Genomic DNA, 13,235 nt, shown 5'->3' with positions numbered 1-13,235 from the left:
AAGTCATCATTTGCTCCTGAGAGTGGCAGTCTACAATGATAGCTCTGACTATCTGCCTGCAGGGCTTCATAGAGGCAGTTTGTGGGAGAACTTTACCTACAGATCCCAGATTTATAATCTAGTTTTTTTGGGGGGGTTTTGTTTTGTTTGTTTTGTTTTGTTTTTAAGGAAAGATCTGGCTTTCCTCTATGAAAATTATGTGTGTGTGTATGTGTACTTTCTGGTTAATTGTGTCAGTATAAACTACATGGAGTTCATAGTTCGAAGATACTTGAAATAATCCTCCATTAGGTCAGTGTTTAAGTAAAATCACAATGCTATACCACTACACTCCCACTAGAATGACTAACATGGAACAGATTGAGGATACCAGTATTGATGAGGAGATGGAGTACAAAAGTTAAGCCTACGTCTACCATGTGATCAGCCACTCACCTCCTAGGAGTTGGGGTAACAAGAAAGCTTATGATGAAGGGAAATGAAAGCATATGCCCACATGAGGGCTTGTACGTTAATGTTCATAGCAGCTTTATTTGTAATAGTCAAATGTTGAAAACAACCTAAAATCTAAAACACCATCAACAGGTCAAGGGGATGTATCTGTAGAATGGAATGCTACTCCACAACATGCTGAGTAGCTACAACGTGCATAAATCTCAGAATAATTATGCTGCATGAAAGAAGCCGTACCAAAAAAAAAAGTACGTGCTCACTCACTGTTCTATTCATGTAAAATTCTAGGAAATGCAAACTGATATATGTAAGTGTATGGCTAGATAGATAGATAGTGACACACATATATATAGTGATAGAAAGTGAATCAGTGGTTGCCTGGGAACAGGGAGGGAAGAATTACAAGGAGGCGTGAGGGAACTTGGAGGTGATGGATGTTTATTATCTTGATTGTGGTAATGGTTTCACAGGTGTGTGTGTATATATATATATATGTGTATGTATATATATGTAAAAACTTACCGAGTTATACATTTTAAATACGTGCAGTTTATTGTTTCTCAGTTATATCTTAATAAAGTTATTAAAAAATTTTAAAAAGGAAAAAACACTGACCCTACTACATGTTTCTGTTCAGAGTGTTGCTTCCATTGGCAATACTTTAAACAGCGTCCATCTTGCTGTGGAGGCAATACAGAAGACCGTGGACGAACACAAGAAAACCATGGAGTCACTGCAGAGTGATATGGTACGGAAATCTACAAATGCTACAGAAAGTTAGCATACTCCTGCCTACCCTTTTCTGTGTAATCTTGTGATACCAACTTTCCATTTACCTAAACAGGCCCCACAGGCACCTTTTTAAAAGATAAAATAAGCAGTGTTGATTGATTTTACTACAATCTATAAATTGAGGTAGATAGGATTAAAAGCTGAGTCTTTTGCAAACGTGGTAGAGGAGATACAGCACTAAGACACTGTCCTTAGAGTTGAATGGGTAGGAAGGAAAACGGAAAAGAAGGAAGGGGGAGTGGGGAAGTGTCTTATTTATTGCTGCATAACAAATCACCCTAAGACTTAGTGGCTTAAAACAACAGTTTATTATTTCTCACTGTTCTGTGGATCAGGAGTTTGGGCAGGGCTGTTAGACTGGGAATGATTAGAGGCAAAGCAAAGAGGAGCTCCAGAGGATGAAAGGCCATCTTGGGTGTTTCAGCTTCAGCCTGTCTCGCAGTCGAATACAGCCACATGTGTGACCTCATCCTATACCAGGGGGAAGAGGAAGCCACCCCACCCCCACTGAGCCCAGTCAACCCACAGAATCATGAGAAATAATAAACTTGTTTTAAGCCACAAAGTTTGAGGATGATTTTTTTTTAAGATTTTTTTTTTTTGATGTGGACTGTTTTAAAAGTCTTTATTGAATTTGTTACAATATTGCTTCTGTTTTATGCCATGATTTTTGGGCGGCGAGGCATGTGGGATCCTAGCTCCCCAACCAGGGATCAAACCCTCACCCCCTGCACTGGAAGGCGAAGTCTTAACCACTGGACCGCCAGGGAAGTCCCTGGGGATGATTTATTATACAGCAACAGATAACTGAGACAGAAGCAAACCCCTGCAGTGCTCAGGAATTGTTTTCAAACATTGCTTAATGCTGTGCAGATGTAAGCTGTCTGCAGTCATTCAGAGGCCTTAATTAATCTCCTGACAGATACTCAGCTCCATGAAAGATTTATGAAGGGTGAAAAAGGATGGCACAGCCCTCGCTGTCCTGCTTTAGAGATGAGTTAGTTATACATGTATGAAATCAGGACAGTTCAAGGCACACAAAAGTTCCCTAGCTTCTCCCCCAATTTCTAGATCTGCCCTACATGCTCTTTTCAAGCTTTGGAGTTTCAAGTTTAAACTGGGCAGTTTGTGCCAAGGAGACCTGGGCTGTATTAGAGCTCTAGAAAGGAGGGTTTTTCATTTTCTTCAGAACAAATACTCCTCACTTTTATTTAGTGGGGCTGACCCAGAGGAAAAAGCCTTGATCTAGGTATCCAGACACCCTGGATTCTAATTCCAACTCTGCCACTGAGTAACTGTGTGATCCATGATAATAAAGACTTCTCTAACTCAACAGTTCTTTTATTATTATTATTATTTTAATAGCTTGAGCATTTTCTCAAAGTAATTATTTTCTAAAATACTTTTTACTAACTCAAAAATTCATACTTTATAGAACCATGGGGTTTTTTCTTTTTTTTCTCATCCTCTCCTCCTTTTCTCTTTGTTGTTACCATTTGTTTCCTATAAAAGCAGAGTTGACAAATGTCTAGGATTTCAGATTTCAAGGAAAACAGTTTATTTTGACCAGTTGCATCCTGTTATCATTAAATGTGCATCTTTTAAACTTCCATGGTTTCCAGTGGTAATCCTCCTACTGAATAAGCCATACAAAGTTTTTCCATTAGAGGGAAAAGTGTATATAAGCATGTTATACTTCAGTCGCCGCCGGGAGAGACTTGAGCAGTGGGAAGGGGATGAGAAAGGAAGGGTAACCCTCATAACTCTTGGCATGTGCTGTACAAACTGAGAAACTAATAATGTGCACGGTTGGTTACTGTGCTCAGTGCCCAAAGCCAGTGGTTCCTTGACTGGCTGTTCTTTGAATGTATAAAGCTCTTTAGTCCTGGGGAAACAATGACACTAACCAGGTTCAGACTGAGTTGGTCCTGGGAGATACAGTGGTTGTATAGTTTCTCTGGGAGTACAGGTGACAGGGAGAGGAGGCCTGGTTTCTAGGGAGTTCATTCCATTCAGAGACTGAGAAACAGAGGACCTCAGTTCCCTGACGCAGTCTGGGTGCTGCCTGTCCAGTCCAGGCTTTAGGCCTGGGATCCCCAGAAGTACCTGGTGCCCTCAGGCCTAGCACAGGATTGGTCATACCAAGGCTCCTGGGAAATAGTTGTTGATTAATCTGTGGATGCCACCTGTGAGAAGCTGGAATGTTCCAGGACCGTTCCTGATGGATAAGCAAACTTAGTTATTACTTATTGCCTGTACCAACCTTCATTCCTGTTCACAGAATCAGCACGCCTTAAAGGAAACCGGTGGAAGCAACCAGATCATTCCATCACCGTCAGCTACATCTGAACTTGACAGTAAAACCCACAGTGAGAATTTGAAACAGGTACTTTTGTCTCTGGCTTAACTCCCTATGACCATTGAACTCTGGAGGCGGCCTGAGTAGTGTAGGCTCCATGTTGCGATCCCTGAGCAGGCATCTCGTGCACACGTTTGCCTGCCTGAGAGCTGAGCAGAGTGTGGGGGGGTGTGGCTCTGTCAGGGAGCCAGCATGCTGCCTGTGTCTTCCTTGGCAGTCTGCTTTTTCTCCCTGCATGTCGATCAGTGGAGTAAATTCCTTTTCACATCTTGAAAGTCATAAAGTGACCAGATTATCCTGAAACTGTTTTTGAACAGTTTTTGAATAGCAATCTGGGCAAATTAAAGATGGATGGATAGCAGATTAATTCAAAGTGATGGCTGTTTGGGGTCACAGTAAATACTAAGAACATTAGAAAGCAAATCCTGGAAAATCAAGATTTTCTAAAGACCAGAGGAGGGAAAACGATGAGCTCAGAATCACATTAAAAAGAATAAAAGAAATCTTCACTGCGAAGAATTCCTGTCCTGAATTTAATGCCCTTTAAAGCCTATAATGATCATTCCTTTCTAAATAACAATCAGTACTGGAGAATGTCAAAAATAATTGAATCTTGTACTAAATAATGCACTACCTGTTATGGTTTTGCTACATGAGCCAGTTCAGTAATTGGTATTGTTTCTACGGTAGTTTTGTTCTGACAAATTAGGTTACTGAGCGTTTCAGTCAATAACCCAGCAGGCTTTCTCGCCAGCAGGTGAGGTAAACATTGGGAAATCAATTCTCAAGCTGTCAGCTTTCTGGGACCAGAGAGTGAATCATGTTGGTAGTCTCTTCCCTCTTTCCCCCTCCTGTCTAACTGAGGTCAGACAATTCCAGAGGGAGTAAACTGGGAGCAGTTCAGAGTGGAGGGACAAAACAGAGACTGACAATCAATGGTCAAGAGCAGGAAAAGGAGTTTACTTCAATAAGTTGACATAATAATGGTTGTTCAGTGCTGCTGGCCTGCTTGTCTAATACATGTCTTTAGCTGGATTCCACAACTTGATTTATTTCCACTCCAGGATATCCTGTACCTCCACAACTTTTTAGAGGAGGTAAACAGTGCCCTAGTGGGGTACCAGAGAGAGAATGATCTTAAACTCAAGGGGATGAATGAGACAGTCAGTAATCTTACCCAGAGAGTCAACTTGATAGAAAGAGATCTGATTGCTATGAGCAAGGTAGAAAAGCGAGCGAACCTGTCCTTCAGCATGGTAAGCCTCTTCATGTCTTTTGTGACATGTTCTGTGTTGCAGTGTGTTTTGTCTGTACATGGATGACATTCCACAACCTTTTCAGACCAGGACTTCTAGGATACTTGAGAGGCTCCACGTTTGTGTTATGCTTAATCCTTGTCTCCTCTAATTCTTACACTAGCTGTGTGATGTGAATGGCACAGACGATGTCAGTCCTGATTTGGAAGGGAGATATAGAGAGGTTCAGTTGCTTGCCAAGGCCTCACCCCAAGTAGTTGGCAGAGACGACAGTTTCCTTTTATGTTACCAGTGACTCATCTGGTAGGGAAGCTCTGGCACATATTTCCAAGGGAGGTCTTCTTGATCTTTACTTTTTTAATTTATTAAGGGTGGGAACAATGACAGTGACAATAACTAGAGAATCTTTTGTCATTTCCTTAAGCCCAGACTTGGCTTTCAGACTTGTCCTGTTTCATGGGCATATGAGGGGGATCCCCTTGCAGGTAATGTCAGGAAAGCTATTTAAGACAAATCAGTCAGACCAGCTCCTCCCCTTAAGAGATCATTGAGTCTGTCCTCTCATTTTACATAAGAGGAACCTGAAATGACGTACTAAGTCACTGATGCTGACAGACCGTATGGTTTACTGGTTTTCATGTTATTGCAAATAAGATGTGGTGGTTGTTTCTTTTAATCACCTTTCACATATACATTGTTCTAGAATCCACGTGGGTTATTTTTTAATAGCTGCAAGCCCCACTCTTAAAGATTTCCTACAGCAAAGACATAGGCATATAGAAATGGAAACCAAATACAGGAGATTGTATAAATTGTATAAGTCAAGTAACTGTATAAATTGTATAAATCAAGTAGCTACCAAAGCTGGAAGCAAGCCTACAAGTAAAGTCAAGCCCTGGCACATAGGAAGCAGCCTTTGAACTGGCTCTGCTACAGTGGAGCCCTGGCAAGTGGCCCGGCCTTGGCTTTGAGGGTAGAGCAAGAGGACCTGCTCCTCTTCCTCCTTTACAGGGGTGTGTGATTTACTACAAAGCTGTGAAGATCAAAGGAGCCTCATTTTCAAAAGCCTTTTTGAACTTAGCTAAACTGAGTACAGTAGAGGCTAGGAATTTTGGATGATTTGATGAGTATTAGGTCTTGAAGGTTGGTTTTCAAGGCTTATAGTGAAAACTCACCAGCCCCAAAACTCTCCATACTGTCCCTCCCCTCCTCACCCTATTTTTTTCCAGAAGAGGAAATTGCTAATAGTGCCATCTGTCCTACTGTTTCTTCCAGCAGCATCATACCCAGCATGGTTTTGGGTAGAAGTCCTCTCGCCTTTTATACTTCAAAGTTTTAAAGTTTGTGACAGAAACTAGAAGCACCAGTTTCAGCTTTGTCTCTCTGAGGCCTTTCTCCCTCTCTCCTCTCATTCTCCTGCTGGTTTTCTGTTGAAAGTGTTCTGAGACCCTTCATTTATTTATTGTTTTAAAATTTTTATTGGAATATAGTTGATTTACAATGTTGTGTTAGTTTCAGGTGTATAGCACAGTGAATCAGTTGTATATCGAGACCCTTTAAATAAGTTTGGCCAGTTTGTTTTTAAAATGCTGGATGTTGTTTAAGTTTTAATGTTTTCCTTTAATCTTCTCTTGTTTTGTTCCTTTTACCCTTTAAGATGAATGATAGAGCTGCCACTCTGAAGAGAGAGTCTTTGCATCAAGTGACCAACAGAACAGAGTCAGTAAAATCCCAGAGCATAAAGGTAAATAATAGGAGGCTTTCTCTGAAGTAAGAATAAATGCATGAGCACCTGCTTCTTTCTCAAAGGGAGCACTTTGGTCTTTTTTTGAAACTTCAAGACAAAGTAATTAGTAAATTAGTATATTGGTAAATAAGCAAGTACTTTATCAGGAACCTGCCCCTTGCCCAGCTCTTTGCTAGGAGCTGGTATGACCACAGTGAGCAGGGTAGACATGTGACACCTGTTCTGGTGGAGCTCGAAGTCCATCAGCCAGAAGGTCATTAACACATAATTGAGCAGATAATCACGAGTATGATAAGTGCTACAAAGGAAAGGTATAGGATATAACAGTGCTAACAGAGAACAGGAAGGCTTCCCTAAGGAAGTGACTTTTAAGCTAAGACAGTAAGTTATCTGTACTAATGATGAGAGGCATAGATAATCTAAAAATGGTGTCTAAACTAAAAATTATTTCTTATTTTTAAAATTACAGACTCTTGGGGGGTGGGAAGGGGAAAAGAAAGATTGCAGTCTCAGTACATACATAGTCCCTTTAAGCTTCAGCCTGTTCCCTTCACCTTGTACCTTCCCTTTTTTTGTTCTTCCCAGACATATTGTCAGGATAAGACAAGTAGTCTGTGATGTTGCTTTGTTATCCCAGGAAAGAAAGTTTGTTTTCAGCATTCTCTGTGATTAGAGTACTGTTTAATATTATAAGATCTTGGCTAAAATAAAGGAAAAGCCAGAAAGATTGTGACTGAATGACTAAAATATCATTTCAGATGCACATTGCATTCGATGAGCTCAAGGATGGGGTTCACAGGAAATGAACTTGGAAATGAACCACATATGTCAGGCAGTTTTCAATGTAATGCTTTGCATCTAGACTTGTTCTTCCTTAACAGTTTTGTATTGTCTGGATAAAAATCACATATATTAAGATTTTAGTGCTTTATAAGCCAGGCTTTTGTTGAGTTTTCTAACTGCTGCTACCCAAAAAAAATTTTATCTTCACCTAGAGAATGACAAGAAAAATGACAAGAAAAATTTAAGATCCAGATAAAAATGTTCAAGCACAAAAAATGTAATGGGTGATTACTATTGGAAAATAATAGTGATTTCAGCAACAGTTCAGATTTTGACAGTAAATATCAGAATAAAATAGAGCTAGTACACATTTTTGCCTGAATTTTTTGGCTTTACTTTCTGACACTTTGTGTTTTTAACTCTTACCCCAATGTATTGGTCCCTTTGTCCTACCTCATCTAAGTGTCCAAAAGAAATGTAATTTCTCCTTGCCATAAATTATTCAAGCATTTAGTACCTAGTTTTAGCTATATACATCCATATTTTAGCTCCCTAAATAAACTAAGTGTGATCTACTGTACAGTAACTGTTAGGGTAGAATAAGAATAGGAGAGAAATAAGTAAATAAATATTGAATAAAAGAAATGTGTAATGGTCGATATTCTAACTAAGCATGGGCTCAGGACCTTTCACACTAGCCTACGCAGTTAGAAACTGACCTCACAGAAACCAGACTTCTTTCTTTTTATAATTAATTGTATTTTTTATATGCTACTATATCATCTGGGAATGAGGCAGGGTAGGGGAAAAAAAATTTTTTAAAGATACACATAAGGCCTCGAATTAGAAATATTATAGCTCCCTGATCAGCTTGGTGCTTTGTGACCACCTAGAGGGGTGGGATAGGGAGGGTGGGAGGGAGGGAGACACAAGAGGGAAAAGATATGGGGATATATGTATATGTATAACGGATTCACTTTGTTATAAAGCAGAAACTAACACACCATTGTAAAGCAATTATACTCCAATAAAGATGTTAAAAAATAAACAAATAAATGAATGAAGAACAGGAAAAAAAATATTGTAGCTCCCTTATGTTCCTAACAGTTCCTGCCACCAGTTGAATCATTACCATGGTGGCAGAGAAGGAAGATCAGGGGGAATACTTGTGGTTTGGTTGCTTTTTTTTTTTTAAGATGATAAGAGCATAAAACTGCCTAAACTGATCTAGTCACAAGGTGAAGTAAGCTATTCAGGAAAATTATTTAGTTAGTGTGAAATAGTACCTAGAAAACAATATCCTACCCATTTAGGAAATGGATATCACAACAGCACCTGAGCAAGTATATGTTTCCTTTACTGCTGACACATGCTTGCCTTCCCCGTCCGCCAAATGCACACAGTGAATCAGATCATCTGTAGCATAATGTTCCCTTGATGGTCTAGGCTCAAATCCAGCCAGACCCTAATCAACACTGAGTACTGAAGATATCTCTAGTAATTGTTGATTCATTCCTTCATTGCCTTCAGAGGAAGCCTACTTGGGGTCAAGCACTACAGGCTAAATAGGCTTTGGGTATACCATGAAGAATCAGATGAGGTCTTCCTTCCACCTTAAACCTTCTGTGATCTTTGTTTTGGACAGAAAGAAGATAGTTCAGATTCTCAGGTATCCAAGCTCAGAGAGAAGCTGCAGCTGATCAGTGCTCTCACAAACAAACCTGAGAGCAGCAGGCCTCCAGAGACTGCCAATGAAGGTGAGATATTCAGGGTTGGCTTCTGAATATTTCACGCAGGCTTGGGCAGCTCGCCTCGCACACAGAGAGTGGGGAAAGGTGTTCCAGCAGGACTGATGGCACTGAGTGAATGATGCCTGGGCGCACTGAGATGAAGCTGCTACACTTTGCTTTCATTTAGAAAAAGCCCATTTTGCACATGATTTGTACTCCAGTCTATTAAGGGAAAAATGGGTAGTGTTTAGCTGGAAATGGACTTCTCCATGCTGTCTGCATCCAGTTATAGGCAAAAACATTACTGCCGTAGCATGTATTAAAACAGCCCTAAATGTTGTTTACGGGAGTCTTCATTTCTGTAAATGCATAAAAATTTACTTAAAAATAAATATTAGTCCTTCTAAAAAACCATTAACAAATAACAGTGGGATCATTGGGTTGGAAGGGCCTTGGCTTTAGTCAGGGACATAACCTAATCAGTATTAGCAGGTGCGTCAACCTCTGCTGGTGCTGCTCTATGAAGATGTAACCACGGCATTATATTATGTTGGTTTTGACCCCTACCCTCCCACAAGTATTTTTCATTTTGGGGAAAGCAATACAACTTCTCTTATTCTCTTTTAAGTGAGAGACAGAGTACAGTGGGAGGCCTTGCCCTAACACTGTGCTACATAATCGTATGTTAGCACTCTTTCAGCACCAGCTGGTCCGGTGGCAGATACCCCCAGATCGGGCTCATAGCACAGCTCCTAGGATGTCAAATACCCAATGCTTTTCTCACTTGCAGCTTGAACTCTCAACCTCTAAACATGTGGAATGCTAACTTGTACTATAAGAGCACCCAGTGGGACCACGGCTTCAAACCTTAATGTTACATAATATTGATTGATCTTCACTTATCCACAAAACATCTCAATTTTTATCTTTAACTTCATGTAGTCACTATGCTACTTAATTCTCAGCTGTTTCTCTTAAATTAAGTAATATGAATTTGCCCTAAAAGGTTAGGACCTTCAATACTGGTTTAATTTGGTGTCACATTAGTAATCTAAAACTGTATTGTTTGTTACAGAGCAAGTTCAGAGTTTCACATCAAAGCCATCAGCATTGCCAAAATTCCCACGGTCTCTTGGAGGCCAGACTGAGAAAGCTGCCCAGCTAAGGCCTGTCTCCCTACCAGGAATTTCTAGCATCGAAGGTAAATTTTTATATTATGGAGTGATAGAGAAAATGCTCAAAGTTATAACTTTCTGACTTTTTAAACTTGTAAGATAAAGAATGATATCTAACATTGATTGAGCACTTCCTATAGGCCAGATACTTGATATGCATTATATCATATAATCCTGATAACAATCCTGGGACCATCAGTATTCATGTATTATACCCATTTTACTGATAGGGAAACTACTTAAGTGCACATAGCAAATAATTGATTGAGGCAAAATTCACACCAAGGCAGTTTGACGCCGAAGTTTGCACTCTTAACCGCATTGCACTATATTATCTCTCTATGAATGTTTTTTAGAGTCTTCATTCATTCAATGAGTGCCTGGTTAGACCCAGTGTAAGCAGTAAGAATACAGTATAAGAATCATTCTCACTCTCTTCATGGATATAACAGTCTAGTGGAGAAGACAAGCAAGCAGACACAATACTGTGAGGTTAGCAAAATAAAGTAAAAGTCGACCCTATTTGTCAGAGCCCTCCGAAAATGAGGGGTCCTTTGGCTGAAAATCAGCAAGAAAAACTTTAGTAGGAAGGATATGATTCACAGAGAAATGTGCTTGCCTTGCTTCCAACGGTGTGTGTTCCATCCCTCTTCGTGGTGTTTGGTCTCCTGTTTTTGCACTTGCTAACTGCCTGAAAAATCAGCCATTCCTGTCACCCTATCTCTGCCTGGCTCTACACCTCAGTCTAGATACCTTTCCACCAGGAAACATTTTCTTACCTCCCAGGACTGGATTAGGCTCCTCCTGTGTATGCACTCATAATATCTTACGTTTGCACGTGTCACTCCATTGTAATTTCCTGGGGACCTATAACATTTAACTTCAGTCCCAGCCCCTAGCCTAGTGCCTGGTACATGTGAATATTTGTTAAGTGAATGAGCTGTCTACAGGCTACAATTAATGCTTTTAAAGCAAAGAAGGCTTAAATTTATATTGTCATTTAAATGCAATTACTTTTTTCCCTGTCCCCAATTTTTTTTTTCTGTTTTCTGGAGAGACAAGAGAGTGTTAAGTTGTGTTTATTGGCAACACAAGTTGCCTCCTCCTACTCTTCATTATTACATCAAGAATTGATGAGAATAAAAGGAGGAAAGACTGTTAGAGCAGATTAAGAAATAGCCAATTTAACATTTATACTTTAATCCCTAACGGAGACCTTACACACTTTTGAATGACTACATTTTATAAATGACCTGAGGCACCAATCAGATTTTTATTTGAATACTGCTATAGAGTACATAGCATGCTCTAAAACTCATGCCCCATGTACACACAAACATTTTCCAGCTAGCCACTTGGTGGCAGGCATTGGGAACAAGTGTCTCACTGCTTTTCTGGCTTTTCGGAGAGCTTTTGAGACTTTATTTAGCTGCTTTGTTGGAGCTGTCTTAGGACTAAAAGTAGGGACTTACCCAAAAGCTTGTCTACAGAATTGCTTGACAGTACTGTCCTGTGGTATTAGAGACTGAATCCACTAAGTCATTCAGTGGGGACACGTCCAAGCCCTTTTTAGATGTGTAAACAATCAGCCCTCCTAGGTATTTATTATAGGGCCCTCTCTTGGGTCGGGGAGGGGGTCAGTCTCCAAGAGAGAACAGTTACACCCTGTTATCCCCCTGCCCCCACCCCTGGCAACCACTAATCTCTCAACCACTGTCTCTTTGGATTTGCCTGTTCTGGGTGTTTCATATAAGTGGAATCATAATACGTGGTCTTATGTATGCTTCTTTCTTTCAAAATGCTCCTTTCACTTAGCATAATGTTTTCAAGGTTGGCATGCATGTTGTGGCATGCAGCAATATTTCATTCCTTTTTATGACTGAATAATATTCTATCCTATGGATATACTGCATTTTGTTAAGCCTTTCATTAGTCGATGGACATTTATTTGGGTTGTTTCCACTTTTTGACTATTAGGAACAATGAAGCTATGAACATACGTATACAACTTTTTGTGTAGACAACATGTTTTCATTTCTCTTGAGTATATACCCTAGGAATGGAATTGCTGGGTTATATAGTAACTGTTGAACTGACAATATGCCATACGTAGTCTGTTTTATAGGCTATCAGACCTCCTATCAGTTAGCTCTTAAGGCTTCTACAGTCCTTTCCACCCCTTCAACGTAAGAATAAAATCTGGAAAATCTAAAAGAAAGGCCCTGAACAGAGAGAAAGCTAGTCCATTCACTTCTCCTGTGATTATCTGTCACTGATTCTATTTTGGAATGATAGTGCCCTACAGTGTTCCTCTCATTCTTAAAGGATCAAGAATTAGTCTTTCAGATTTAGTGAGATCTTAAACTTTACCTTTTGGGAACAAAGTCTGCAAAGTAGCTTTTCTTTCAGTGCTTAAAATTCTGTTGAGACTACTTTTTAAACTGTTACCTAAATTTAGTTATATGTATAGACATATACATTTTTTTGTAATTCCTTTTTAACAGATCTTCAGGATTTATTCCATAAGACTGGGCAGGATGTGGATGGGAAGCTGACCTACCAGGAAATCTGGGACTCCTTACATTCTGCTATGCCAGAACCAGAGCGTTTGAGGGAGTTTGATTCTGATGGAGACGGAAGATACTCATTCCTGGAGCTAAGAGTAGCTTTAGGTGTCTAGCCTCATCAGGCTTATTTTAAAAATGGATGTATGCCCTGGACTACCTAATATCTACTCAGCTAACAAAAACAACCCTTCTACCTACCCATCAATCCTCCAGTCCTCCAAACTACAGTAGCAGACACATTGCCACCTTTTAACTTGTTTGAAAAAGCTATGTAAAAGTTATTTTTTTAAAAAGACCATTTTACTTATAATATGATATTCAGAAATCTATGATTTCCTTAAACCAGTAGGATCTTAATTTTAAAATTGCCAGA

General features: G+C 39.8%; 1 protein-coding gene across 2 annotated transcripts in view; it reads left to right on the top strand.

The window, feature by feature from the left end:
* Window positions 1–13,235, top strand: part of EFCAB14 (EF-hand calcium binding domain 14) — a 35,118-nt gene extending 21,883 nt beyond the window's left edge. Inside the window, exons 5-11 of one of the 2 annotated variants that reach the window (XM_065882134.1) lie at window positions 1,091–1,201; window positions 3,527–3,631; window positions 4,669–4,860; window positions 6,518–6,604; window positions 9,036–9,147; window positions 10,196–10,321; window positions 12,800–12,975. In XM_065882134.1, coding sequence (XP_065738206.1) covers window positions 1,091–1,201; window positions 3,527–3,631; window positions 4,669–4,860; window positions 6,518–6,604; window positions 9,036–9,147; window positions 10,196–10,321; window positions 12,800–12,975 — 909 coding nt within the window. Of the gene's footprint in view, window positions 1–1,090; window positions 1,202–3,526; window positions 3,632–4,668; window positions 4,861–6,517; window positions 6,605–9,035; window positions 9,148–10,195; window positions 10,322–12,799 lie in introns of both variants that reach the window. The other variant, XM_065882141.1, reaches the window with a different exon arrangement.

This window comes from Phocoena phocoena, chromosome 1 (assembly GCF_963924675.1).
Source record: "Phocoena phocoena chromosome 1, mPhoPho1.1, whole genome shotgun sequence".
Lineage (NCBI taxonomy): Eukaryota > Metazoa > Chordata > Mammalia > Artiodactyla > Phocoenidae > Phocoena > Phocoena phocoena.
The sequence above is the reverse complement of the archived record's forward strand: the minus strand, read 5'-3'. Positions and strand labels throughout refer to the sequence as shown.